This window comes from Mustelus asterias, chromosome 28 (assembly GCF_964213995.1).
Source record: "Mustelus asterias chromosome 28, sMusAst1.hap1.1, whole genome shotgun sequence".
Lineage (NCBI taxonomy): Eukaryota > Metazoa > Chordata > Chondrichthyes > Carcharhiniformes > Triakidae > Mustelus > Mustelus asterias.
Window position 1 is genome coordinate 19989848 of NC_135828.1, and position 27448 is coordinate 20017295.

Here is a 27448-nt window from a genome sequence, read left to right on the forward strand (position 1 = left end):
AACTTACCTCTTCAGAAGCTGGAGCGTCCGAAACAGATTTTTATTTAGCAGCTCCATTTCGGCGCGATTCCGGATCGGCGAACGCGATGGTAAGGGGGGAAATGCTAATAAAGTTGGGCGGGCAGTTCATTAATTCAATTTAAATGCATGCAAATACATTTAAATCGCCGTTGCGCTCGTTTCGAGCACGAATTGGATCGTGGCCATTCCCGGGCCTCGGTAAAGTGGGCATCTGCGCCGATGCGGGCGTGGATCGTGTTAATGGCCTCACGCCCGACTTTACCACGTTTTAGCGCCCGTTTTCGGTATGGTAAAATCGGGCCCTATATTTCTCTATTAAACCCTTTCTTTGATTTGTAAATTGGAGTAAGCTTTGTTGTATTTTCGTATCTGCAATTTTGAAGAGTTCCTTCTGAGGAAACAATTGTTGTCTGGACCAGCATTTATTGTCCATCACGGAAGGCATTTAAGAGTCAACCACGTTGCTGTGGATCTGGAGTCACATGGAGGCCAGACTAGGTTACTTCACATGTCATGGCCAGGGGTGATGGTGGCTGTAGTAACTGGAGATGACCCAATGTGGCAAGTAATAAACTAAAGGATTTATTGATTGAGAAAAATTATATACAGTGATGGGTTTAACAGCAAAACAATACAGGTCTACTCCTAACAACACCCTGGCTCCAACTGCAACCCCAGCCCGGGATTGCGCACCCTCGCTCCCAATAGGCACAGATTCACGCACTTGCACTCCATTGACTCCAGCTCGGTCACATGGCCCGCGAAGGATTGCCCATTAAAGGGGCCATGCTACCACAGTGGCGTATTGGTAATGTCACCGAACTAGTAACCCAGAGTTCCAGTCTACTCTTTTGAGGGATGTGGGTTCAAATCCCACCATGACAGCTGGTGGAATATAAATTCAATTGGTAACCTTCAGATATAAAGCTAGTCTTAGTAATGGTGAGCATGAAACTATCATCCATTGTCATAAAAACCCATCTGGTTCACTAATGCCCTTTAGGGAAGGAAATCTGCCATCCTAACCTGGTCATAGAATCCTTACAATGCAGAAGAAGACCATTCAGCCTGTCAGGTCTGTACCGACTCTCTGACTGAGTATCTTACCCAGAGCCTTTTCCCCAACCCTATCAACCCATGGCCAGTCCATCTAATCGATGCATCTTGAGACACTAAGGGGCAATTTAGCATGACCAATCCACCTAACCTGCAAATCTTTGGAATTTGGGAGGAAACCGGAGCACCCGGAGGAAACTCACGCAGACACGGGGAAAATGTGCAGACTCCGCATAGACAGTGACCCAAGGCCGGAATTGAACCCTGGTCCCTGGCGCTGTGAGGCAGCAATGCTAACCACTATGCCACCTTTATTTGGTTTGGCTTACGTGTGACTCCAGACTGGGACTATACTAATTGGAATTTAGAAGAATGAGGGGGGGATCTTATCGAAACTAGAACTAGGGGGCATGACCTCAAAATAAGGGGAAGCAGATTTAGGACTGAGTTGAGGAGGAACTTCTTCACACAAAGGGTTGTGAATCTGTGGAATACCCTGCCCAGTGAAGCAGTTGAGGTTACCTCATTGAATGTTTTTAAGGCAAGGATAGATAAATTTTGAACAGTAAAGGAATTAAGGGTTATGGTGAGCGGGCGGGTAAGTGGAGCCGAGTCCACGAAAAGGTCAGCCATGATCTTATTGAATGGCGGAGCAGGCTCGAGGGGCCAGATGGCCTACTCCTGCTCCTAGTTCTTATGTTCTCATGACCCACAGCAATGACTTTTAACAGCCCCTCTGAAATGACCCTAGCAAAGCAGGGGCAACAAACGCTAGCCTTGTCAGTGATGCCCACATCCCATAAACAAATAAAGAAAAGAAAGTCTTCAAGATGAATTTATTATGTGTTGGTATTACCCGACTCTGTTTTGGGATGTAGTTATTCTTATTTCAAAGTTAAATCAGCCTATTTCTGCTCTAATAGTATTGTCTGTTCCCTTTGTTTCCCCGCAGAGGAACATGTTTTTACCTCCGTGGCTCCCAGTGAGACCAGATGTGCTCGGCGCAGACGATTCGAGGAGATGCGCAATATTTCCCGTTCGGAGACGATGCTGAGCCGTCCTCACATGGACGCAGCGTCGATTGGAGCTCTGAGCAAGTCCTGCGACAATCTCACGGCAGCCATGGCCATGGCAGGGTGCGGAGGTTGCAACAACATGTGGAGGTAGGTTTCGCTCGGGAAGTCGGGCAAATACTGAGCCACCTTGGCACTCAAACCGAGGTGTGTGTCTGTGATTCGGTCATGTAACTTTAAAGTTTATTTATTAGTGTCGCAAGTAGGCTTACATTAACACTGCAATGAAGTTACTGTGAAAATCCCCCAGTCGCCACACTCCGGCACCTGTTCGGGTTACACTGAGGGAGAATTTAGCACCTAACCAGCATGCCTTCCAGACTGTGGGAGGAAACTGGAGCACCCGGAGGAAACTCACGCAGACACGGGGAAAACATGCAGACTCCGCACAGACAGTGACCCAAGCCGGGAATCGAACCCGGGTCCCTGGTGTTGTGAGGCAGCAGTGCTAACCACTGTGCCACCCTGTGTAGTGCCCATTCCTGGTCTATGAGCCTTATAATGACAGAGTAGGTGGTCATTCAGCCCATTGAGTCCATACTGACTTTCTGCAGAGTAATCTAGTCTGTCCCATCCCACTTATGTCCCCAGCTCAACAGGACTATTTCCCACCCTAGCACCAAGTGCCACACTAAATGGCCATGCTATGATAGAAAATATTGGTTGTTGGAGACACCCTTGAGGCAAACTCCGTTTGTGTCTGCCTCCAAGCGATGTTGGAGTGGCACGGTGGCACAGTGGTTAGCACTGCTGCCTCACGGTGCCAGCGACCCGAGTTCGATTCCCGGCTTGGGTCACCGTCTGGGTGGCGTTTGCACATTCTCCCCGTGTCTGTGTGGGTTTCCTCCCACAGTCCAAAGATGTGCGGGTTAGGTGGATTGGCCGTGCTAAATTGCCCCTTGGTGTCGGGGGAACTAGCTGGGGTAAATGCATGGGGTTATGCGGATAGGGCCTGGGTGGGATTGTGTCCGGCACAGACCTGATGGGCCGAATGGCCTCCTCCTGCACTGTAGGATTCTATGTTTGCATTGATGCTATCTGAATTCTCCAATGTGAACTGAAATCGAATCGAATTGAACGGGGAGTGGGATATTGTAGATAACACGCAGTTATCGCCGGCTCGTTTATCTGGAGGTTGTTTGGTGAATGGATTAACTTCTGACATGCGTTTTGTTATCTGTGTGCTTGAGGAAGATAAACGATCTTTGCTCCTCCACTTCTCCTCCCTGATGATGGAGTACACAGCCTTGTTTGTGATTGCATTGTTTGATATTGGTGCTGCGTGCGATCACAGACACTGCTCCTCAAACCCCACTCAGTGCCCCAGTCATCAAATTCACACTGTCTTGTTGCAATTCTGCTGCAATTAATTTCACAAGGATAAAGCATTGATCAGCACTCTGAAACAAATGTGCAGCAGGTCACGGTGAGAGGAAAGATGAATGAACTAATAAATATTTGGAAAGTGGTATTAGCTGTGTAGGAAATGTCCGTGGGGAAATTGGAGAAACACTTAATTTCAGACATAACATCAGTGATTGAAACTCCCCCTCCAAGTCACTGTCCATCTTAAGGGTGGCACGGTGGCACAGTGGTCAGCACTGCTGCCTCACAGCGCCAGGGACCCGGGTTCGATTCCCAGCCTTGGGTCACTGTCTGTGCGGAGTCGGCACATTCTCCCCGTGTTTGCGTGGGTTTCCTCCAGGTGCTCTGGTTTCCTCCCACAGTCTAAAAGACGTGTTGGTTAGGTGCTAAATTCTCCCTCAGTGTTACCCGAGCAGGCGCCGGAATGTGGCGACTAGGGGATTTTCACAGTAATTGCATTGTAGCGTTAATATGAGCCTACTTGTGACACTAATAAATAAACTTTTCATTTTAAATCATCCCAACTTGGAATTATGTCGTCGTTCCTTCACTGTCGCTGGGTCAAAATCCAGGAATATCCTTCCTAACAGCACTGTGGGTGCACCTACAGTAAGAGTTTTAACAACACCAGGTTAAAGTCCAACAGGTTTATTTGGTAGCAAATACCATTAGCTTTCGGAGCGTTGCTCCTTCGTCAGATGGAGTGGATTTTTCACTCCATCTGATGAAGGAGCAGCGCTCCGAAAGCTAGTGGCATTTGCTACCAAATAAACCTGTTGGACTTTAACCTGGTGTTGTTAAAACTCTTACTGTGTTTACCCCAGTCCAACGCCGGCATCTCCACATCATGTGCACCTACACCACATGGACGGCAGCGGTTCAAGGTGACAACTCGCTACCACCTTCTCAGGGGCAATTAGGAATGGGCAATAAATGCTGGACTCGCCAGTGACGCCCACAAACCATGAATAAAAATATAAATTCATGGCTCATTGGTGTTTTTGCATGCGTGAAGCAATACCAGAAGACCATCAACAACACATATTATCCATGAATTCCTTTGAATCCATTAGATTGGGGCTTAGCAACAGTTTAAAGGAAAGGTGTTAAAAATATTGCTTTGTACCAGCGGAGGGGAAGAAAACAAACTAATAGAGATTCTATCACTGCTGTGTGAAGCGACGGACAATTCCTTTGCTGAATAAAGTTTATTTATTCGAGTCACAAGTAGGCTGACATTAACACTGCAATGAAATTACTGTGAAAATCCCCTAGTCACTACATTCTGGCGTCTGTTCGGACACACTGAGGGAGAATTTAGCACGGCCAATGCACCCTAACCAGCACGTCTTAAGGTCTTGGGAGGAAACTGGAGCACCCGGAGGAAACTCACGCAGACACGGGGAGAATGTGCAGACTCCGCACAGACAGTGACCCAAGCCGGGAATCGAACCCGGGTCCCTGACGCTGTGAGGCTGCAGTGCTAACCACTGCGCCACCCGTAGTGTGTGACGTATTCAGTGGGTGGATGTTAACACCTTTGAAAGAGTATGCGGCATTATCAGAAAAAAACCATATCCATACAGCATTCATAAATTTGTATTGAAGATGATGAAACTGAAAAAACAAAGAACAGTAGAGCACAGGAACAGGCCTTACGGCCCTCCAAACCTGCACTGATCATAATGCCTGCCTCAACTAAAACCGTATGCACTCACGGAGTCCGTATCCTTCCATTCCCATCCTATTCATGAAAGAACAAAGAACATCTCAAGATGCTTCAAAGGAGTATTATCAAACAAAGAGACACATCAGGAGACGTTAGGTTGGATGATCAAAGGAGGTTTATTGAGGTGGAGAGATTTAGAGAGAGAGAGTTCCAGAGCTTGTGGCCTTAGGCAGCTGAAGGTCCAGCCACCAGTAGGGGAGGCCAGAGTTCGAGGATTGCAGATATCTCAGAGGTTTGTAGCGTTAGAGCACCTTACAGGAACCCAGCAGGTCACTGACGGTTATTTAACAGTCCCGTTGACTCCAGGTTCCTGCCCAGGAAGGGCGTGGGCCTGATTTGCATGAATTAACATTACAGTAACGGGCCTGACACTGCTACGTCCACCCTCATCGTACCTTCCCACCCTGCCAGTGAGATGTCACGCCGGTATGAATCACTGCTGGTCTTCAAAATCGAAAGCCAGTCGAGGTGACCATGCCACAGGTAAAATATGGCCACCGGGTGGTAACGGACATGCCCGGGCATTGCCCCCCCGGCACTCTGGCAGTACACCCGATCTCAGGATTCCCAGCATTGCTGGCTTTCTTAGCCCTCTACCCCCCATTGAAATTGCAGAGTGCTGTTCGATCCGGCAAGAAGAGAAGGCTGGACAGCCCGCAAGCTTCACACTGTTTTTCTCTCCTGGACAAACATTCTTGTGCATTTTTGGGAAGATTCCTGCCACTAATTTTCCATAACTTCAGTCAATATGTGAAACATTATCAACTCGGTTGATATTTAGAATGCAGGACATGCGGATCACAGAGGATTTATTGTAAGGGATAATCACATGGGCACGAATCCCTTCTCTGTACATGTTAATCCTTAAAAGGAAGCAACTAAACAGAGAATTGTTAAGTGTAATAATCAAAAAATATCTATAAACCCTTTAGAGGGGAGTGAGGTAGATTGAGACAGGACTTAACTCTCTTTGTTAGAATCATAGCATCCTTACAGTGCAGAAAGAGGCCATTCAGCCCATCGAGCTGGCACCAACAATCCCACCCAGACCCTGCCCCCATAACCCCACGTATATACCCTGCTAATTTCCCTCACACTAAGGCAGAATTTAGCATGGCCAATCCCCCTAACCCACACATCTTTGGACACAAAGGGGCAATTGAGCATGGCCAATCCCCCTAACCCACACATCTTTGGACACAAAGGGGCAATTGAGCATGGCCAATCCCCCTAACCCACACATCTTTGGACACAAAGAGGCAATTTAGCACGGCCAATCCACCTAATTAGCACATCTTTCGGACTGTGGGAGGAAACCGGAGCACCCGGAGGAAACCCACGCAGACACGGGGAGAATGTGCAAACTCCGCACAGACAGTGACCCAAGGCTGGATTTGAACCCGGGTCCCTGGCGCTGTGAGGCAGCAGTGCTAACCACTGTGTCAACATGCCAACCCTTATCTAACTTAATTTTAAATTGCAATGGAGTGCCTGTCCACATCTTGAAGGGTTGTAAGAATGAGTAAAAACGAAGCAGTTAGCCGGGTGCGGAAGGGATCAGATTACCGTGACTCGCGGAGGTTTGTACGACCCCAGGTCTTTTGACCAGACGCGGCACTCTATCGGACAAGCCCTGGTTCATTCTGAATGCATGCTCGCTGGGTGAGAGTCCGGATAATCAGAGGCTGTCTCTCTTCCGCAGCACAACAGATGCCGTACCTCAGTCAGAAATCCTCCCCTTCTCGACGGACAGCTGCAGGTGTCTGGGCCTGCGGAACGTGACCCCAGACCAAAATGGCCTGATTGGTAAGTTCAGAATGGGGGCGGGGAGAACGTAAAAGAACATTGTCTCAAACCCAACTCATGCTACCCGCTGAGGACTGAGGGAGGGGACTAATTCTCTGATCAGACCCCGGCTGGGTGAACCATCTGTTGGGAGTGTACATTGGCACCATGCCCGCAATCTCAATGTAGAATCGTTTAGAATCTTGGCTGCATCCATGCAGGTGCCACTTGGTAAAATTATCCTGGGGTGTTATTCTTTGTGTGAATGTTGGAAACATTCTCAATGTTTCAAAAGCTTGCACGCTATGAATCAAAGTTGAATCAAAATGGAAAAAGCTGCTATGAATCAAAGTTGTGTGGAATGGAATATAGCTGCTAATTGTTCGTGCTTGTGTCTGCTTCCACGAATTTTCTTGCAAAGTTATCTATTTTGTTCATCGTTCATGGGACGTGGGTGTCACTGGCTGGATGTCACTGAGCATTTATTGCTCATTCCTGATTGCCCTCCTGAACTGAATGGCCTGCTCATTGGCTCAGAGTCAGCCCCCACTGCTGCGGGTTTGGAGTCACATGTAGGCCAGACCGGGTAAGCCTGTCAGTGATCTCTTGAATTTTTTTTAAAGTTAAAGTTTATTTATTAGTCACAAGTAGGCTTATATTAACACTGCAATGGAGTTACTGTGAAAATCCCCTAGTCGCCACACTCCGGCGCCTGTTCGGGTAACCCTGAGGGAGAATTTAGCATGGCCAATGCATCTAACCAGCACGTCTTTTCGACTGTGGGAGGAAACCGGAGCACCCGGAGGAAACCCACGCAGACACGGGGAGAATGTGCAGTCTCCGCACAGTCACCCAAGTCGGGAATCGAACCCGGGTCCCTGACACTGTGAGGCAGCAGTGCTAATCGGTTCTGCTCACCTATCACACCTATGAGATATCCAATGTGACCGAGCAAAGATAACCCCCCCTTACCTTTCCCAACCTTTCTGTGGCCTTTGACATGCTTGACCTCTCCACCGCCCCCTAACGGGTGGGACTGGTTCTCACCTGATTCTGTCTTTAACTATCTAATGGTAGTCAGAGAATTCCTTGCTCTGGTTCCTCTTCCTGTTCCTGCACCCACGGTATCCCCCAAGGATCTATCCTTGCCCCCCCCCCCCCCCCCTCCTATTTCCCTTCCACGTGCTGCCCCTCAGTGGCAGTGCCCAGAGACACAGCCTTAGTTTTCACACATGCACTGAAAACACCACAACCTCCGCCCACCACAGCCCCTCTCAATCCCTCCACCTTTGCCAGACTAACTGGCTGCTTATCCGACATCCAGGGAATTTCTTCCAATTTCTCGAGTGGATGGGAATGCCTGAGCTTGCGGCTGAGGGCAGGGCTTGGGCTGCAAGGCCTCCGAGCAGTCACTGACTAAAGTCAACGAGAGGCCGCTCAGGGAGCAGAGGAAAGCCTTCGAGCTGAGCTATCCCACCCTCGAGCTAAGCTATCCCACTCCCCTGTGCTGGGTGCTGATCCAGGTCCACCCGGATTTCATCCAGGGCCACGAGCGTCAGGGACTCCTCTGTGGTCCACATTTTCAGGTGCATTGCTCCAAGGCTGCTCCTCTCACTCACGACAACTAAGGGGAGGTGGTGGCTTAGTGGTATTGCCACCGGACTAGTAATCCAGGGACCCAGACTAATGCTCTGGGGATCCAGGGCAGCATGATGGCACAGTGATTAGCATGGCTGCCTCACAGCACCGGGGACCCAGGTTCAATTCCGGCCTCGGGTCACTGTCTGTTTGGAGTTTGCACGTTCTCCCCGTGTCTGTGTGGGTTTCCTGCAGGTGCTCCAGTTTCCTTCCACGTCCAAAGATGTGCGGGTTAAATGCCCCTCAGTGTCAGGGGATTAGAAGGGTAAATACATGGGTTAAAGGGATAGGGCCTGGGTGGGATTGTGGTTGGTGCAGGCTCGATGGGCCGAATGGCCTTCCTTTGCCCTGTAGGGATTCTATGACCCAAGTTCAAATCTCACAATGACAGATGGTGAAATTTGAATTCAATAAAAAAAAATCTGGAACTGAAAGTCTACTGATGACCATGAAACCATTGTTGATTGTCAGAAAAACCTATGTGGTTCACTTTAGGGAAGGAAATCTGCCGTCCTTACTCGGTCTGGTCTACATGTGACTCCAGAGCCACAGCAATGTGGTTGACTCTCAACTGACCCTCAGGTGTGGAGTCACGTGTAGGCCAGACCAGGTAAGGACTGCAGATTTCCTTCCCTAAAGGGACATTAGTGAACCAGATGGGCTTTTTGCCACAATCGACAATGTTTTCATGGTCATCATTAGACTTTTAATTCCAGATTTTTATTGAATTCAAATTTCACCATCTGCCGTGGTGGGATTTGAACCTGGGTCTCCAGGGCATTAGCCTGGGTCTCTGGATTACTAGTCCAACGACAATACCACTACGCCACTGATGGTCATGTTCAAATTCCTCAGTGGCCTTGTCCTCGCTATCCCTGTAACCTCCTCCAACTTTACAAGAACTCAGTGATTCTCTGGTTCCCGCTTCTGCCAAACCCCAATTCTTTTTTTCCATCATTGGGAGGCCATGCCTTCAACTATCCTAAGCTCTGGAATTCCCTCCATAATGCTTTCTTCCTCTTCATGTGTTTTTCTCTATCCTTTAAACCCACCTCTTACCAAGATTTTGTCTGATCACTTCCCTCACCACGGGATACTCTCCCACAAATAAAGGCCCAATGATGGTGGGCGGGGGGAGGGGAGGCGATGGCCTAGTGATATTGTCGCTGGGCTAGTAATCCACAGGTTCAGGGTAATGTCCTGGGGACCCGGGTTCGAATCCCGCCACGGCAGATGGTGGAATTTGAACTCAATAAAAAAAATCTGGAATTAAGAATCTACTGATGACCATGAAACCACTGATTGTCGTAAAAACCCATCTGGTTCACTAATGTCCATAGAATCCATGGAATCCCTACAGTACAGAAGGAGGCCATTGGTCCATCGAGTCTGTACCGACCACAATCTCACCCAGGCCCTATCCCCGTAACCCCGTATATTTGCCCTAGCTAGTCTTCCTAACACTAGGGCCAATTTAGCATGGCCAATCCACCTAACCTGCACATCTTTGGACTGTGGGAGGAAACCGGAGCACCCGGAGGAAACCCAAGCAGACATGAGGAGAACATGCAAACTCCACACAGACGGTGACCCGAGGCCAGAATTGAACCTGGGACCCTGGCACTGTGAGGCAGCAGTGCTGACCACTGTGCCACCTTTAGGGAAGGAAATCTGCCACCCTTACCCGGTCTGGTCTACATGTGACTCCAGATCCACAGCAATGTGGTTGACTCTTAACTGCCCCCTCAAGGGCAACTAGGGATTGGCAATAAATGCTGCCCCAGCTGGTGACACCCAAGTCGCATTTACAAAAAGGCTACAACACCTTGCATTCACTTAGCACCATCAAACATCCCAAACTTCACCTTGGAGCATAGTCAGGGAACACTCAGCACCAAGTCAAAGGAGGGGAGATTGGGATACAGAGATTGCAGAGTAGCTTAAATGAGGGAGAGTGGAGGAGTGGTTATGGATGGAACTCCAGAGTTGAGAGCCTGGCTGGTTGAAGGCACAGCCATGAAGGGTGAAACATAATGGCATGCAGGAGGCACAGGAGACCAGAGTTGCGATGGTCAGAACGTTACCGCTGTTCAACACGCAGGATTTTCCCATCTCGCTGCAGTGAATGGAGCTTCAGCTGGGCACTAAATTCTCCAACCTCGCTGCAGCGAGAGCGTGGCGTGTGCAGCCGGTAAGATCGCGCCCGATATCCTTAGCTGGTGAATGCTTCTTAATCCTAATTGCAGCGTGGCACGGGTTGGCATTGCTTTCTTTCTGGAAGCTCACATGCATCTTTTATTCGCAGGTACTTTGGGAAATAAATCGGACGCTGAGCTGACTATTGCTGAGAGGGAGATCGTTTTTGTAAATCTGAAGAAGGATCCCAAAGTTGGTTTTGGTATGTGAGATAATCGACTTCCTCTTTCACGGATCTTCTTGCAGGCCGAAACATTACTGTTAAAATAATGGCTGGGCTGGCTTCCCCCACCACCTCCCTGTCCCCCCTGCCTCACCAACCCCTCGCTGTTGTTAGTGCCCAATTGCTGCAACAAAATTCAGACAAGGGCTAAATGCGTGTTAAAAATGCAGAAATCCAAAATGTTGCTGTCTGAGATGTGCCACTCTAACATTCACTTCGCAAAATTGTCACCTCGCTCTTAGCTCACCATTCAAATCAGTGAATAGCAAGAGACAGAAAGCAACAAAGAAGGTGGATGAGAGAATGTCCGGGGTGTGTGGGGTCCTTGATTATGCTGGCTGCTTTGCCGAGGCAGCGGGAAGTGTCGACAGAGTCAATGGATGGGAGGCTGGTTTGAGTGATGGATTGGGCAACGTTCATGACCTTTTGTAGTTTCTTGCGGTCTTGGGCAGAGCAGGAGCCACACCAAGCTGTGATACAACCAGAAAGAATGCTTTCTATGGTGCATCTGTAGAAATTGGCGAGTATTTCCTCTTTGGCCTGTCATAATAATCTTTGCTCACTTACGCACTGCAATGTTAAGAACATGAAAATTGTTGAATGGGAAAAGGCCATTCATCCCATCAAGCTTAACTCTTGTGGAATCCATTTTATAATTGAGTGCATTTAATGGTTCCATTTAATCCTCCAGGGATCCGCTTTTACCAACATTTCCCTTGTTTTCCAATGGTTGACGTAGCAAATTTCTAAAATATATCCATAGCACCAAACACACCTGGACTCTTGCTATTCAGTCTCCATGGCTTGGATCTTTCGTCCATCGGGCGTGTACACGTGGGCCTGGGAGAGGGCGCACAATGTGCCGTGGTCCGCCCCGGAACGCAATTTCACCCCAGCTGGCAAATGAGTGGGGAGCCAATGTGAAACCTGCGTTGGGAAAGGCTGCCGGGGAGGACAGGTTGAGGGCGCGCACTGAGATAAGGGTAGGCTGGCATTTCCAATGTGCCCCTCAGAGGGTCAGCCGCCGTGGAGCTGTCTCAGGGAGCTGCCAACCCGTGAAAAAATAAACTGCGATGGAAAAACTAGGCAAAGAGTGACAGGGCAGCTCATTCAAACACAAACCTCAGTCCCCACACACCACCTTTAATCTTATTTCAGCCCAGACAGTTCATTCTGCCCTGGATAAAGTTTGCGGCTGAAATGTAAAGGCCACTTGGCCAATCAGCTGATTTGCCAACCCCAACAACAGACGGGCCACGTAAAATGAAGTTCAATTGCCCCCTTAATGGGTGGCACGGTGGTTAGGGGTGGCACGGTAGCACAGTGGTTAGCACTGCTGCTTCACAGCTCCAGGGTCTGGGTTCGATTCCCGGCTCGGGTCACTGTCTGTGTGGAGTTTGCACATTCTCCTCGTGTCTGCGTGGGTTTCCCTCGGATGCTCCGGTTTCCTCCCACAGTCCAAAGATGTGCAGGTTAGGTTGATTGGCCAGGTTAAAAATTGCCCCTTAGAGTCCTGAGATGCGTAGATTAGAGGGATTGGCGGGTAAATATGTGGGGGTAGGGCCTGGGTGGGATTGTGGTCGGTGCAGACTCGATGGGCCGAATGGCCTCCTTCTGCACTGTAGGGTTTCTATGTTTCTATGTTAGCACTGCTGCCTCACAGTGCCAGGGACCCGTGTTCAATTCCTGGCTTGGGTCACTGTGTGGAGTTTGCACATCCTCCCCGTGTCTGCATGGGTTTACTCCGGGCGTTCCAATTTCCTCCCACAGTCGAAAGATGTGCGGGTTAGGTGGATTGGCCATGCTGAATTGCCCCTTAGTGTCAGGGGGACAAGCTAGGGTAAATGCATGGGGTTATGGTGATAGGGCTAGGTGGGATTGTGGCCAGTGCAGCCTCGATGGGACAAATGGCCTCCTTCTGCACTGTAGGGATTCTATGTGCAGGTTAGGTGGATTGGCCATGCTAAATTGCCCCTTAGTGTCCCAAAATATATAGGTTAGGGGGAATTAGCGGGGTAGATATGTGGGTTATGGATATAGGTCTTGGATAAGGTACTCTGTCGGTGCAGGCTCGATGGGCTGAATGGCCTCCTTCTGCACTGTAGGGATTCTATGAACATGATACCTCATTGCAATCACAATAGAGCGCACTCAATCTTTGCACCGAGTTTGTTTCCGTTTTGCAGGCGAATCATATTTTAATATTTGTATTGAATATTACTCCATTGGAGCGGTACGGTGGCACAGTGGTTAGCACTGCTGCCTCACAGCACCAGGGACCTGGGTTCGATTCCCAGCTTGGGTCACTGTCTGTGTGGACTCTGCACGTTCTCCCCGTGTCTGCGTGGGTTTCCTCCCACAGTCCGAAAGACGTGCTGGTTAGGGAGCATTGGCCATGCTAAATTCCCCCTCAGTGTACCCGAACAGGCGCCGGATCAAGGAGTTAATGTAAACCTACTTGTAACACTGATAAATAAATTTGTATATGAAAAAAATCACCGCTGGGCAAATATATCATTTGGTAGTTTGTGTGTCTGTCGCCAATTGAGCATAAACCTACTTTCATTTTGTACTGGGGATTTCTGTTTCTGCTAATTATCGTTCAAACGATGGCAAGTTTAATACATTCTTCGTTATCTGAAACCTTTAGGGTGTAAATTACCTCACCCCCAAGCCTTCTGGTAAATCGGCCGATGATTAAATTGATTAATCGTTCGCTAGGCCTCTCTGGAGACCTCTTGAGATTTATGGTTATTTGCCACATCCGGTTTATAAATCCAGGAGAAAAAGACAGTTTTTAGAAGAGAAAGAACCCATTAAATGTACAGGAGATGATATTGAACGGAAATGTACAGGAGATGCGTTGAAGCAGTGCTTTCTTTTCGAATGTGTGTACTCGTATGGGTGAATTATTCGCCATCCGGGTCCGGGACTGATTTATTGGAGTCATGGTTTGGCTGATAGACTGCGCTGTGGATTACACTGCAGGAGAAACTCGCTGCACTATTCACCCTGTCAAAATTCAAGCACTCCCGAGTCTGATTTACTGACCTCAGGTCAATCATGTGACCCGTTTTAATGATTGCCCTCATAAAAGTCACCACAGCTTCACAGGGCGGGACCGCCAACCGGGCCTTAACCTGCGTTAAACCCAAAATAAAAAAATCATAAAATCATAGAATCTCTACAGTGCAGAAGGGGGACATTCAACCATTGAGTCTCAGACAGAACATCCCATCCAGGCCCCATCCCCATAACCCCACATAGCTTCCCTTCTAATGCCACCTAACCGGCACATCTTTGGACACTAAGGGGGCAATTTAGCATGGCCAATCCCCCTAACTTGCACACCTTTGGACACTAAGGGGCAATTTAGTATGGCCAACCCACCTAACCTACACATCATGGTTAGCATGGCTGACTCACAGCACCAGGGACCTAGGCTCGATTCCTGACTTGGGTCACTGTTTATGTGGAGTCTGACCGTTCTCCCCGTGTCTGTGTGGGTTTCCTCTGGGTGCTCCGGTTTCCTCCTACAGTCCAAAAAATGTGCTGGTTAGGTGCATTGGCCATGCTAAATTCTCCCTCAGTGTATCCGAACAGGCGCCGGAGTAAGGCGACTAGGGGATTTTCACAGTAATTTCATTGCAGTGTTAATGTAAGCCTACACTAATAAATAAACTCAACTTATCTTTAGACACTAAGGGGCAATTTAGCATGGCCAATCCACCTAACCTGCATATCTTTGGACACTAAGAGGCAATTTAGCATGGCCAATCCACCTAACCTGCACATCTTTAGACACTAAGGGGCAATTTAGCGTGGCCAATCCACCTAACCTGCACATCTTTGGACACTAAGGGGCTATTTAGCATGGCCAATCCACCTAACCTACACATCTGGTCACTAAGGGGCTATTTAGCATGGCCAATCCCCCTAACCTCCACATCTTTGGACAATATCTGAATATTTGGAGCTCAATCTCGGCCTTTAAGCTGACCAGGTCCACCAGAGAGCAGCAGACTGGTCCTGGAGGAGCTGAGGCACAAACGGTCTGATTTTAACTCGGGCCGGGTGGAGATGAGCTGGTGAGGTGCGTGAGAAAGCACTTCAGTCTCGCCGACACAAGCCAAGAGATTTTAACTCCCAGGCCGCTTGGGTTGTTAAGTCGAGGAACAGGCATTCCCTCGGTTTCAATTTATTTTTCTTTGCAGGCTTCCTGATTGTTGGAGGCGAGAGCACGGGGAAATTAGACCTGGGCATCTTCATCACGTCAGTCACACCCGGGGGCCCAGCGGACAAGGACGGACGGGTTAAAGAAGGTGACGGCTGATTCTTTTTGCATCTTATCATCAAATGCACGCTCTTTAATACCTCCCCCTCACCGCTCAAATGCAATTTCTGCTTCTGTGTCCTGAAGGGGGCCGTCTGATCTCGGTGAATAATGAGAGCCTGGAGGGTGTCACGTTCCGAACTGCGGCAGAGATTCTGCAGAGCGCCCCCAATGAGGTGACGCTGATCATTTCTCAGCCAAAAGGTACTCACGCTCTTCTTGCATCTTGGTTAATTTATTATTGTCACATGTATTAACGTACAGTGAAAAGTATTGTTTCTTGCACGCTATAGGGACAAAGCATACCGTTCATAGACTACATAGGGGAGAAGGAAAGGAGAGGGTGCAGAATGTAGTGTTACAGTCATAGCTAGGGTGTAGAGAAAGATCAACTTAATGCAAGGTAGGTCCATTCAAAAGTCTGTTGGCAGCAGGGAAGAAGCTGTTCTTGAGTCGGTCGGCACGTGACCTCAGACTTTTGTATCTTTTTCCCGACGGAAGAAGGTGGAAGAGAGAATGTCCGGGGTGCGTGGGGTCCTTAATTATGCTGGCTGCTTTGCCGAGGCAGCGGGAAGTGTAGACAGTGTCAATGGGGAAGTGGGAGAAACCGGACTCAAAATTAAATCCGTTGTCAATAGATTGAAGGGAAAGGTTCGGAATAGTTTTATTCTTATTCGGAGGGTAGCCCAGGCGAGCGTAATGATTAATTTAAAGAGATTTATTTACAAGCATCTACAAGAACATCAGCGTGTCTTGTAGCTAGTTCGGGAATGCCTCCTGTCTAAGAGAGCTCCTCCTCTGGGGGTGATTCCCCACTCTGATTCCCAATTGGTCACCCAGACCAGGTGACCCTTACTCTGCTGTGTTGCCCATAAAGGGTCAATCACCACAATGAGACATGCCCTACCAGAAATAGAGGGGGAAGTGAATTAAATAGCTTTTAAAGGGGATGTGGGTAAATATTTGATGAAACAGCATGTTAGAGGATTTGGGGAAATAAAGGTCGAGGAATAGAATCTTCAGAGAGCTAACACAGGGATGATGGATCAAATGGCCTCTTTCTGTACTGTATGATTATGACAAAAGTTTTCAGATCTGTTTTAGTGACAGTATTAAATCATAGTTACAGTATAGATCACATGCATATTATCATAGAATCCCTACAGTACAGAAGGAGGCCACTTGGCGCATTGAGCCTGCACTGACAACAATCCCACCCAGGCCCTATCCCCGGAACCCCACATATTTTACCCGGCTGGTCCCCCTGACATGAAGGGGCAATTTAGCATGGTCAATCCACTTAGCCTACACATCTTTGGACACGAAGGGGCAATTTAGCATGGCCAATCCACCTAACTCACACATCTTTGGACTGTGGAAGGAAGCTGGAGCACCGGAGGAAACCCAAGCAGACACGGGGGAGAACATGCAGACTCTGCACAGACAGTGACCCAAGCCGGGAATTGAACCAGGGTCCCTGGTGCTGTGAGGCCCAGTGGTTTTTACTTCAGGACAAGGGAGCCGCGAGGATGGAATGCATTGTGGGAATAAACCGAAAAAGGCTCTACTGGCAGGTGAATAATGTTTGCCCTTTAATAGCTTGCCGACCCTCTTTTTAGGCCTGTACGAGACTACTCGGAAGGATCCGGCGAAATCGAAGGGTAAAGTCAACAGCTCGGCAAGCTCGTGCCGCCGTCGGCAAGGCAACTCACCTGCGGCAGAGCAAGGCCTCAACCACGAACCGTGTAGACCAGAGGTGATTCCAGTGCCCAGCGCGCCATCTGCCTCTGCCCAGCATCAAGTCATAGAAATGAAGGTAAGCCTAGGGCAAGGAACACAAAACATAAATACCTTGAGGTAAAAATCAAGGCCTCTTCTTCCACAAAGTTTTCCCAATGTTGTTGTGCCAGCTTTCGATCCGGTGGTAAACTCGAGGTTGGTGAACACGGAAGCATGAAATCCCGGACACAAGAGGCTTATCGGGTCCAAAGCTGTCCCCAATATTTTTCAGCACTTGTGAATTTTTGATCCAATTCCCATTCATATCACATTTTGTTAACACTAAAGTAGTCATTGCAATTCCTCTTCAAATCACTCGCAGAGTTCATTCACATGATGCAAGACCAGTCATTATTATTTTTTCATTCATTCATGGAACGTGGGTTATCGCTGCCAAGGCCAGCATTTATTGCCCATCCCTAATTGCCCCTGAGAAAGTGTTGGTGAGCTGCCTTGTAGAACCGCTGCAGTCCCTGTGGTGTTGGTACATCAACAGTGCTGTTAGGGAAGGAGTTCCAGGATTTTGACCCAGCGACATTGAAGGAACAGCCAATATATTTCCAAGTCACAGTGGCACAGTGGTTAGCACCGCTGCCTCACAGCGCCAGGGATCCGGTTCAATTCCAATCTTGGGTCACTGTCTGTGTGGAGTTTGCATGTTCTCCCCGTGTCTACGTGGGATTCCTCCGGGTGCTCCGGTTTCCTCCCACACTCCGTAGATGTGCGGGTTAGGTGGATTGGCCATGCTAAATTGGCCCTTCGTGTCAGATTTGGAGATGCTGGCGTTGGGCTGGGGTGGGCACAGTAAGAAGTCTCACAACACCAGGTTACAGTCCAACAGGTTTATTTGGTATCACGAAAATTTGGAGCGCTTCCCCTTCATCAGGTGAGACTCACATGATGAAGGAGCAGCGCTCCGAAAGCTCGTGATACCAGATAAACCTGTTGGACTTTAACCTGGTGTTGTGAGACTTCTTACTTAGTGTCAGAGGGATAGACAGGGGTAAATATATGGGATTACAGGGATTGTTGTCAGTGCAGGCTTGATGGGACGAATGGTCTCCTTCTGTACAGTAGGGATTCTATGATTATTTGTCAGGATGGTGAGTGACTTGGAGGGGAACTTCCAGGTGATGGTGTTCCCATGTGTCTGCTGCCCTTGTCCATCTAGATGATCACGGTCGTGAGTTTAGATGGTGCTGTCAAAGGAACCTTGGTGAATTCCTGAGTTATTGCCAATCCATGGTTACCCTTGTGAACTATGGGCTTGCTCGACCATTTCAGAAGCTAGTTAAGAGTGAATCACATTGTTCTGTTGTGGATTGGGAGTCATGCATACGCCCCGTCTGCCACGTAATCGGAGCAGGTGAGGGGTGGATAACGGAAATGTCCGTTGACCTCGGACAGGAATTTCCGGTCTCGCTCAAGCGAGGACATAAAAACCCGCCCATAAAGTCAAATTAACAGCTGGGCATCGTTGGCATGGTAACTCACCGAACAGAGCAAGGCCTCAACCACAGAAAGTGTCGCCCAGTGGTGATTCCAGTGCCCTGTGTGCCATCTGCTCAGATCCTCAGGGCGTTAATGAATCAGAGCAATAATCCAGTAGTTACATGGTTACCATTGCTGAATGATTCAAAATGTACTTTCGTAAATGAATTTAAATCCCCAAACTGCCACAGTGGGATTCTGGATTATTGGTGTAGTTCTCTGCTCCAACAGTAGTTCACATGTTTCCAGCTAGTTGCTAACCAAGTTGCAAATAGACTGATAAAGAACTGGATAAGTTTACTGTTCTGGATAAGATTGCATTGGAGACAATACATAGTTGCCTGACAAAAGTATATTTTGTACTGGAGTGGATGCCACAGATATGTCGCTGGACTCTTGTCCAGGCTAAAGCTCTGGGGACATGGGTTCAAATCCCACCACAGCAGGTGTTAGAAATTAAATTTCACTAATATTTCTGGAGTATATTTACATTAACACTGCAATGAAGTTACTGGGGCGGCACAGTAGCACAGTGGTTAGAACAGTTGCCTCACAGCGCCAGGAACCCAGGTTCAATTCTGGCCTTGGTCACTGTCTGTGTGGGTTTCCTTTGGGTGCTCTGGTTTCCTCCCACAGTCCAAAGATGTGCGGGTTAAGTGGATTGGCCATTGCTAAATTGACCCTAGTGTCAGGGGGATTAGCAGGTTCAATGTGTGAGGTGTGGGAATAGGGCCTGGGTGGGATTGTGTTTGGTACAGACTCGATGGGCTGAATGGCCTCCTTCTGTACTGTAGGGGTTCTGTGAAAATCCTCTAGTCGCCACACTCCGGCCCCTGTTCGGGTACACTGAGAGAGAATTTAGCACGGCCAACGCACCTAACCAGCACGTCTTTTGGACTGTGGAAGGAAACCGGAGCACCCGGAGGAAACCCAGGCAGACACGGGGAGAATGTGCAAACTCCATACAGACAGTGACCCAAGCCGGGAATCGGACCCGGGACCCTGGCGCTGTGAGGCAGCAGCGCTAATGACTATAAAGCTGGTTTCAGTAATGTTGACCATGAAACTATAATCGATTGTTATTTTAAAAAACCATGTGGTTCACTGATGCCCCTTTAGGGAAGGAAACCTGCCGTCCTTACCCGGTCTGGCCTATATGTGACCCCAGAGCCACAGCAATGTGGTCGGCCGCCCTCTGACATGGCCTAGCAGGCCATTCAGTTTGCGATGGGCAGTAAATATCGGCTTTGCCAGTGACACCCAAATCCCATGAAAGAATAAAAGGGAAACAGTTGTCCGCCCATCCAGTTTGTCCTGTTTGGTTGTTGGAACAGGGGTAGGTCACTCAATCTACTCCACCATTCTGTTCCAAAGAACCAAGAACAGTACAGCACAGGACAGGCCCTTCGGCCTTCCAAGCCTGCGCCGATCATGTTGTCCTATCTAGACCAACGGCCTGTATCCCTCTATTCCCTGTCTGTTCATGTGTTTATCCAGATAAGTCTTAAATGTCACTAACGTACCTGCCTCAACCACCTCACTTGGCAGCGCATTCCAGACCCCCTCCACCCTCTGTGTAAAAACTCCCCCCCGCACATCTCCACTGAACCTTTCCCCCCTTACCTTGAACTTGTGCCCCCTTGTAACTGTCATTTCTCCCCTTGGGAAAAAGCTTCCAACTGTTCACCCTATCCATGCCCCTCATAATTTTATAAACTTCCATCAGGTCGCCCCTCAGTCTCCGTCTTTCCAGGGAGAGCAATCCCAGTTTATTCAATATCTCCTCATAGCTAATGCCCTCCATACCAGGCAACATCCTGGTAAGTCTTTTCTGTACTCCCTCCAAAGCCTCCACGTCCTTCTGGTAGTTAGACCAAGGCTGGAGCTGCATCTTAGCTCCATCTGCCAGCCTGCTCTCCATAATCCCTCAAAACCTCATCTCATAAAAATCTATCAATCTCAGTCTTGTTGCTATTAAAGCAAAATTAAGCTGTGCAAAGAAACCAAGAATCGTATTTAAGTGGGGAGATGAATTTGCATTTTGGATCATTACTCGTTGAGGAATGTTGAAGTGATATTCATTCCTTTGAGGACTGAGGCAGTTATTCAGCCTGTTATTAGTATTATGTTAACGCCCCGCTTTCGCCCAATCTAACTCTTGTCGTTGGCCAAGCATTGAAGTGAGGCAGCTGAACAATTTTAAAGGGAGCTATTTATTAACAGTTGTGAGTATAAAGCACGTAGCTTTAAAGTAACTAAACGTTTTTGAAATATTGAGGTGTTCGCAATCTGTATCGACGCTCTCCTGTCAGGACTTGCCTGGAAGGACCCCAGTGTTGCCCAGTCAACAAAATAAGGAGCTGCCCTGACATAGAGGTTTACAGCATGGAAACAGGCCCTTCGGCCCAACTTGTCCATGCGCCCTTTTTTTTAAACCCCGAAGCTCGTCCCAATTGCCCATATTTGGCCCATATCCCTCTATATCCATCTTACCCATGTGACTGTCTAAACACTTTTTAAAAAGACAAAAGTTTACCTGCCTCTACTACTACCTCTGGCAGCTCGTTCCAGATACTCACCACCCTCTGTGTGAAAAAAGTGCCCCTCTAAACCTTTTTGTATCTCTCCCCTCTCACCTTAAACCTATGCCCTCTAGTTTTAGACTCCCCTACCTTTGGGAAAAGATATTGACTACCTAGCTGATCTGTGCCCCTCATTATTTTATAGACCTCTATAAAATCACCCCTCAGCCTCTTACGCTCCAGAGAAAAGAAGTCCCAGTCTATCCAGCCTCTCCTTATAACTCAAACCATCAAGTCCCGGTAGCATCCTAGTAAATCTCTTATACACTCTTCTCAATTTAATAATATCCTTTCTATAATAGGGTGACCAGAACTGTACACAGTATTCCAAGTGTGGCCTTACCAATGCCGAAAGGATGTCTCTTTTTCAGGACTGGCGTAGTTTATTTTCTTTCATTGGATAGAATCATAGAATCCCCACAGTGCAGAAGGCCATTCAGCCCATCGAGTCTGCACCAACCACAATTCCACCCAGGCCCTATCCCCATAACCCCATGTATTTACCCTAGCTAGTCCCCCTGACACGAGGGCCAATTTAGCATGGCCAATCTACCTGACCTGCACTTGGGCATAGTGTCCCGGGACGATGGTGATCAGGCTCCTCGTTCAAAGATACTCAGTGCCTGACCACGCAACCAGAAGGGGAGCGGGCACGGGCCTGCTGTGAGCCACACCCTCCACTTCCTCACTTCTAGTGTGTCCCTGCACCTACCCACACAACCCTAAACCCCCCCCCCCCCAACCTCACCATCACTCACCTGTGTTTGGGTCCATGAATGATCCTAGGCACCAGGTGGGTGTATTACTGGCAGGGGCCACCATCTCGCCAGGGGAAGGTGACGGCCTAGTGATATTATCGCCGGACTATTAATCCAGAAACTCAGCTAATTGTTCTGGGGACCCGGGTTCGAATCCCGCCACGGCTAATGGTGGAAATTGAATTCAATAAAAAATATCTGGAATTAAGAATCTACTGATGACCGTGAAACCATTGTTGGAAAAAAACATCTGGTTCGCCAATGTCCTTTAGGGAAGGAAATCTGACATCCTTACCTGGTCTGGCCTAAGCCAGAGCCACAGCAATGTGGTTGACTCTCAATTGCCCTCTGAAATGGCGTAGCAAATCGCACAAGGGCAATTAAGGATGGGCAATAAATGTTGGCCAGCCAGCGACGCCCACATCCCACGAATTGAATTTTAAAAAACCATGCAGACAAGCAATGAAGAGCTGCCAGTCTCTAATTGGCCGCAACTCTCTGCAGGGCAACAGGGCAAGACTTCTACCCCTGGGAGGTTGGTCGAGGGGAATCCTTGATCCAGTTTGGCACTTAATTTTCTTTAAATTAATTTATGGGATGTGGGCATCACTGGCGAGGCTGGTATTTATTGCCCATCCCCAACTCAACATGGCAAGCTGCCCCAAGCAGAGGAAAATACTGGGCTCTCATTGGCTGTCCAATGAGAGGCCCCCAACCTCTCTATCTGCTGAGTGGCGCGGACAGTTTCACACCCCTGTGACTTTAAAATGTAAGAAAGGTCACTGTGTGGAAACACGGGGCACATCGTGAATGTACAACGCTGGGAATCAGCGATTTGGACCTTGGAGAGGATTACCAGCAGTACTTTGTGTTTCTCATCGACAGGAGGGAGCTGAGTCTTTGCCCACACAAGACGCCCAACAAGAAGACAGGTACTGTGTGGAGCTGGCTAAAATAGATGGAAGCCTTGGCGTTAGCGTCACAGTAAGTGTTAAAATGACAGCTTCTGTCACTGGTGAAATATTTCATCATTGTGGACCATGGAAATGTTAAAACACAAAAATACTTCAAACACGTCCTTCCCCAGGACCTCCATCCAACGTGTTCCTCATCTCATTCCGCGTTTGTAAGCCTTCATCTCCAGCACCTTTAAACCACAGTAATGGCTTTGTGCTTCTTGGTATATCGTGGACCAGAACCTCTGAGGAGTGTGTAATAACTCCACAGAGGCGAAAGTCCCGTCACCATTTACACCATACATCTGTACACAGCCAGCTCTCCAGTTGCCCCCTGCTGAATACAGGCTGGGAGTCTGACACACCTGCTTTAAATAGGGAGCACGAGGCTCCCTGATTTAACCATCAATTAGGACAGTTCATACTCTAGCAAGCCAACCTCATTAGCCTGGCTGAAGTCATCACAGAGTGCCAATCACCGTTGGATAGCCTTTTCACGTACCCAGAGTGGCACAGTGGTATGGTGGTTAGCACTGCTGCCTCACAGCACCAGGGACCCAGGCTTGATTACAGCCTGGGGTGACTGTGCAGAGTCTGCACGTTCTCCCCGTGTTTGCGTGGGTTTCCTTCAGGTGCTCTGGTTTCCTCCCACACTCCAAAGATCTGCAGGTTAGGTGGATTGGCCATGCGTGGGGTCATGGGAATAGGGCAGAGGGGAGGACCTGGGCAGGAAGCTCTTTCAGAGAGGCGCTGCAGACCCGATGGGCCGAATGGCCTCTTTCTGCACTGTAGCGATTCTATGTTCGGGTCTTGCACATTTCCTGGGCCTCTTGGGAGACGTGCGGTTCAGCAGGTAGCTGAGGCCTTGAGCGCCTGGCAACAGCATTAGGGGAAGTGAAGTCACATCCCTTTTGTATCGCACTAGGCAGCGCAAATCAGGTAGTGCTGACTCCTTTGGGAAGCTGGGGAGAAGGTAAATGTTTATGATAAGTGTGTCGGGGTGGTGAGAGGTGAGTGGGGTAGGCTGAGCCCGGTTGGGGGCGGGGGAGGGGGAGTGGCCAGTTGGTGGCAAGATGGATCAGGGTGGTAGTCACAGAAGTGGGGGGAGGCGGCGGGGGATAGTTTGGGAAGTCAGGAGGTTAGTCGGGGTGAAGTGGTAGTTGAGGGAGCCTGTGAAGGGGCGGGTGGGGGGAGGGTTGGATGGAGGTACTCAGGGGGTACGGGAGTATTCAGGGATTTTGGGGGGGGGAGTAATCAGGGGTGTCAGAACGGTTGCCGGGGTGTAGTCAGGGATTTGGGAAGTTAGTTGGGGGCCTAAGGGTGATAAGCAGGGGGCTCCAGTAGGTGGGTTGGGGTGGGGGGGGAGGGGGGAGGTAGCCTGTACTGTAGTTCCCCAGGAGGTAGAATTGGTTTAAATTCTTCTAACATTTCCAGGCTAACTATTCTGCTGTGACAATCAGAGTGTGCTAAAATAAGAGGTGACTTGATCAAAGCCTTTAAGATGCCGAGGGGTATTGGACAGGGTGGATGTAGAGAGGATGATTCCTCTTGTCAGAGAATCTAGAACTAGGGAGGTCACTGTTTAAAAATAAGAACGCACTCATTTACAACGGAGGTTAGGCGACAATTTTTCTCTTAGAGAGTGGTGAGCCTCTGGAACTCTCTCCCTGAAAAGGCGGTGGAAGCAGAGTGGTTGAATATTTTTTAGGCGGAGGTGGATAGATTCTTGGTGAGCGAGGGGGTGAAAGGTTATCGGGAGTGGGCAGGATGCAGACTTGAGGTCACTGTCAGATCAGCCATGATCTTATTCAATGGCGGAGCAGGGGCTCCTCCTGCTCCTTGTTCCTCCCCCCTCCCCCCTCAACACTAGCCGACATAAGCACAGATGTTGCTGCCATTGTTACAATGCGCGACCACCTTGCGCCTTTTACTAAAACAACCCAGGCCTGCCTTTAATATTGAACAGCCACGTCTCCCAGGCCTGCTGCGAGGCAGACTACAGAACATTTTACCCTGCATTCGCGAAACAGTCCCAAGACATAACAATCAAATTGTCCGCCTGTTTGTAACAATATACAAAGGCTGTGTGTTGTCAGTTTTGTTTGGAAGTGATAAAGAACTCTCTTATCTACTGCTTGGAGAGATTCAGTGCAATTCCGAGTGTTTTTACTAACAAATAAACATCAAGATAGAATTGCAGAGATTTTTAGCTAGGCTTTCATTCATCCTATAATCCAGTCTCTGCTGCATTCAGACTGTGTTCCATAAGCATAGGTTTCAAAGGCTTCGAAGAAGTAATTATTCTAAACCAGGCAAGGCAGGTCTCATCTGACAGAACATCAGCACTTCGCTGATCATTATCAGGATGTTATCTTAACCCATTCACTTGAAATTAAAGTTTATTTATTAGTAGGTTTACATTAACACTGCAATGAAGTTACTGTGAAAATCCCCTAGTCGCCACATTCCGGCGCCTGTTCGGGTACACTGAGGGAGAATTTAGCACGGCCAATGGATCTAATCAGCACGTCTTTCGGACTGTGGGAGGAAACCGGAGCACCCGGAGGAAACCCACGCAGACATGGGGAGAACGTGCAGACTCTGCACAGACAGTGACCCGAGCCGGGAATCGAACCCGGGTCCCTGGCACTGTGAGGCAGCAGTGCTAACCACTGTGCTACCGTGAATTTCAAATTGAGCGTTGTCCTTCATCGAGATCCTTTATCACATGACGATGCTGACTTGCAGGAGGCATCTCATGGGTGTAAAGAGAAAGTCTCCATTGGAAAGGCCATTTCTTTAACCATGTTCTGTTCCGTTCTGCAGGGAGGTGTGAACACCAGTGTGAAGAATGGTGGGATTTACGTGAAGGCCGTCATACCTGGAGGAGCCGCTGACCTTGATGGCCAAATCGCAAAAGGTAAGTTGGGGGTGAAAGGGGGGAGGGGGTGGGGGGGTGGGGGGTGGGGGGGGGTGTGGGGGGGTGTGGGGGGGTGTGGGGGGGGTGGGGGGGGTGGGGGGGGGGGTGGGGGGGTGGCGGTTTGGGGGGGTGGGGGTGGGGTTTGGGGGGGTGGGGGGGGGGACATTTTGTGTTTGAGGAAATGAAAAGTTGGGAATCTCTCGAGGATTTTTTTTTTTAAGTTTATTTGCTGGTGTCACAAGTAGGTTTACATTGACACTGCAATGAAGTTACTGTGAAAATCCCCGTGTGGCCACACTCCGGCGCCTGTTCGGGTACACTGAGGGAGAATTTAGCACGGTCAATGCACCGAACCAGCACGTCTTTCGGACTGTGGGAGGAAACCGGAGCTCCCGGAGGAAACTCACGCAGACACGGGGGGAACGTGCAGACTCCACACAGACAGTGACCCCCAAGTCGAGAATTGAACCCGGGTCCCTGGCGCTGTGAGGCAGCAGTGATTTGATTTGATTTATTATTGTCACATGTATTAACATACAGTGGAAAGTATTGTTTCTTGCGTGTTATACAGACAAAGCATACCATTCATAGAGCAGGAAAGGAGAGGGTGCAGAATGTAGTGTTACAGTCATAGCTCAGGTGTAGAGAAAGATCAACTTAATGCGAGGTAGGTCCATTCAAAAGTCTGATGGCAGCAGGGAAGAAGCTGCTCTTGAGTCGGTTGGTACGTGACCCCAGACTTTTGTATCTTTTTCCCGACGCAAGAAAGTGGAAGAGAGAATGTCCGGGGTGCGTGGGGTCCTTGATTATGCTGGCTGCTTTCCCGAGGCAGTGCTCACCACTGTGCCACCAAGCCGCCCATGTTGACCATTCTAGATGTTGAATAGATTTTTCAAATCATGAGGGGTCTGGACAGAGTAAATCGGGAAAAACTCTTCCCACTGGTAGAAGGAGATATGAGGAGACAGCAACAGAAAATGCTGGAAAATCTCAGCAGGCCTGACAGCATCTGTGGAGAGAGAATAGAGCCAATGTTTCGAGCCTGGATGACCCTTCGTCAGGGCTGAGGAATCGTGGATGTAGGTGGGAAGGGACTGGGCAGGAGGAGAGAGAATGGAGTCAAGGTAGGAGGAAATGAGTTCGGTGGGGCAGGAATAGGCTAACAGGTGGGACTACCGGGGCAGTCCTGTTTGTGGATTTTGGGAAGGAGATAGAAGCGGGCTGTCCGGGGTTGGGAGACTGAGGTTGGAAGCAGTGGAGGGAAGATCTCTGGAAGAGATGAGGTCATTGACAGTCCTGGAAACAGTGGCTTGATGTTCGGTGGTGGGGTCATGGTGCAGGGGGGAAGTAGAAGGAAGCATCTGAGAGTAGGCGCTCAGCCTCTGTGAGGTAAAGGTCCGTACGCCAGACAACACCAGCGCCACCCTTGTTGGCGTGTTTGATGCCAACGTCCGGTTTGGACCTGAGAGAGCAAATTGAGAAGGAGACAGAGGTGGGTAAGAGGGGCAGGGAAACTGAGATGGCCGATGTATAGTTGGGAAGG

The 27448-nt window shown here is 49.0% G+C and overlaps 1 protein-coding gene across 1 annotated transcript in view; it reads left to right on the top strand.

Moving 5' to 3' along the window:
* Window positions 1–27448, top strand: part of ptpn20 (protein tyrosine phosphatase non-receptor type 20) — a 322568-nt gene that overhangs the window by 183155 nt on the left and 111965 nt on the right. Inside the window, exons 16-22 of the mRNA XM_078199281.1 lie at window positions 10973–11065; window positions 15301–15408; window positions 15507–15623; window positions 15933–15948; window positions 19974–20025; window positions 22915–23013; window positions 25812–25905. Coding sequence (XP_078055407.1) covers window positions 10973–11065; window positions 15301–15408; window positions 15507–15623; window positions 15933–15948; window positions 19974–20025; window positions 22915–23013; window positions 25812–25905 — 579 coding nt within the window. The remainder of the gene's footprint in view (window positions 1–10972; window positions 11066–15300; window positions 15409–15506; window positions 15624–15932; window positions 15949–19973; window positions 20026–22914; window positions 23014–25811; window positions 25906–27448) is intronic.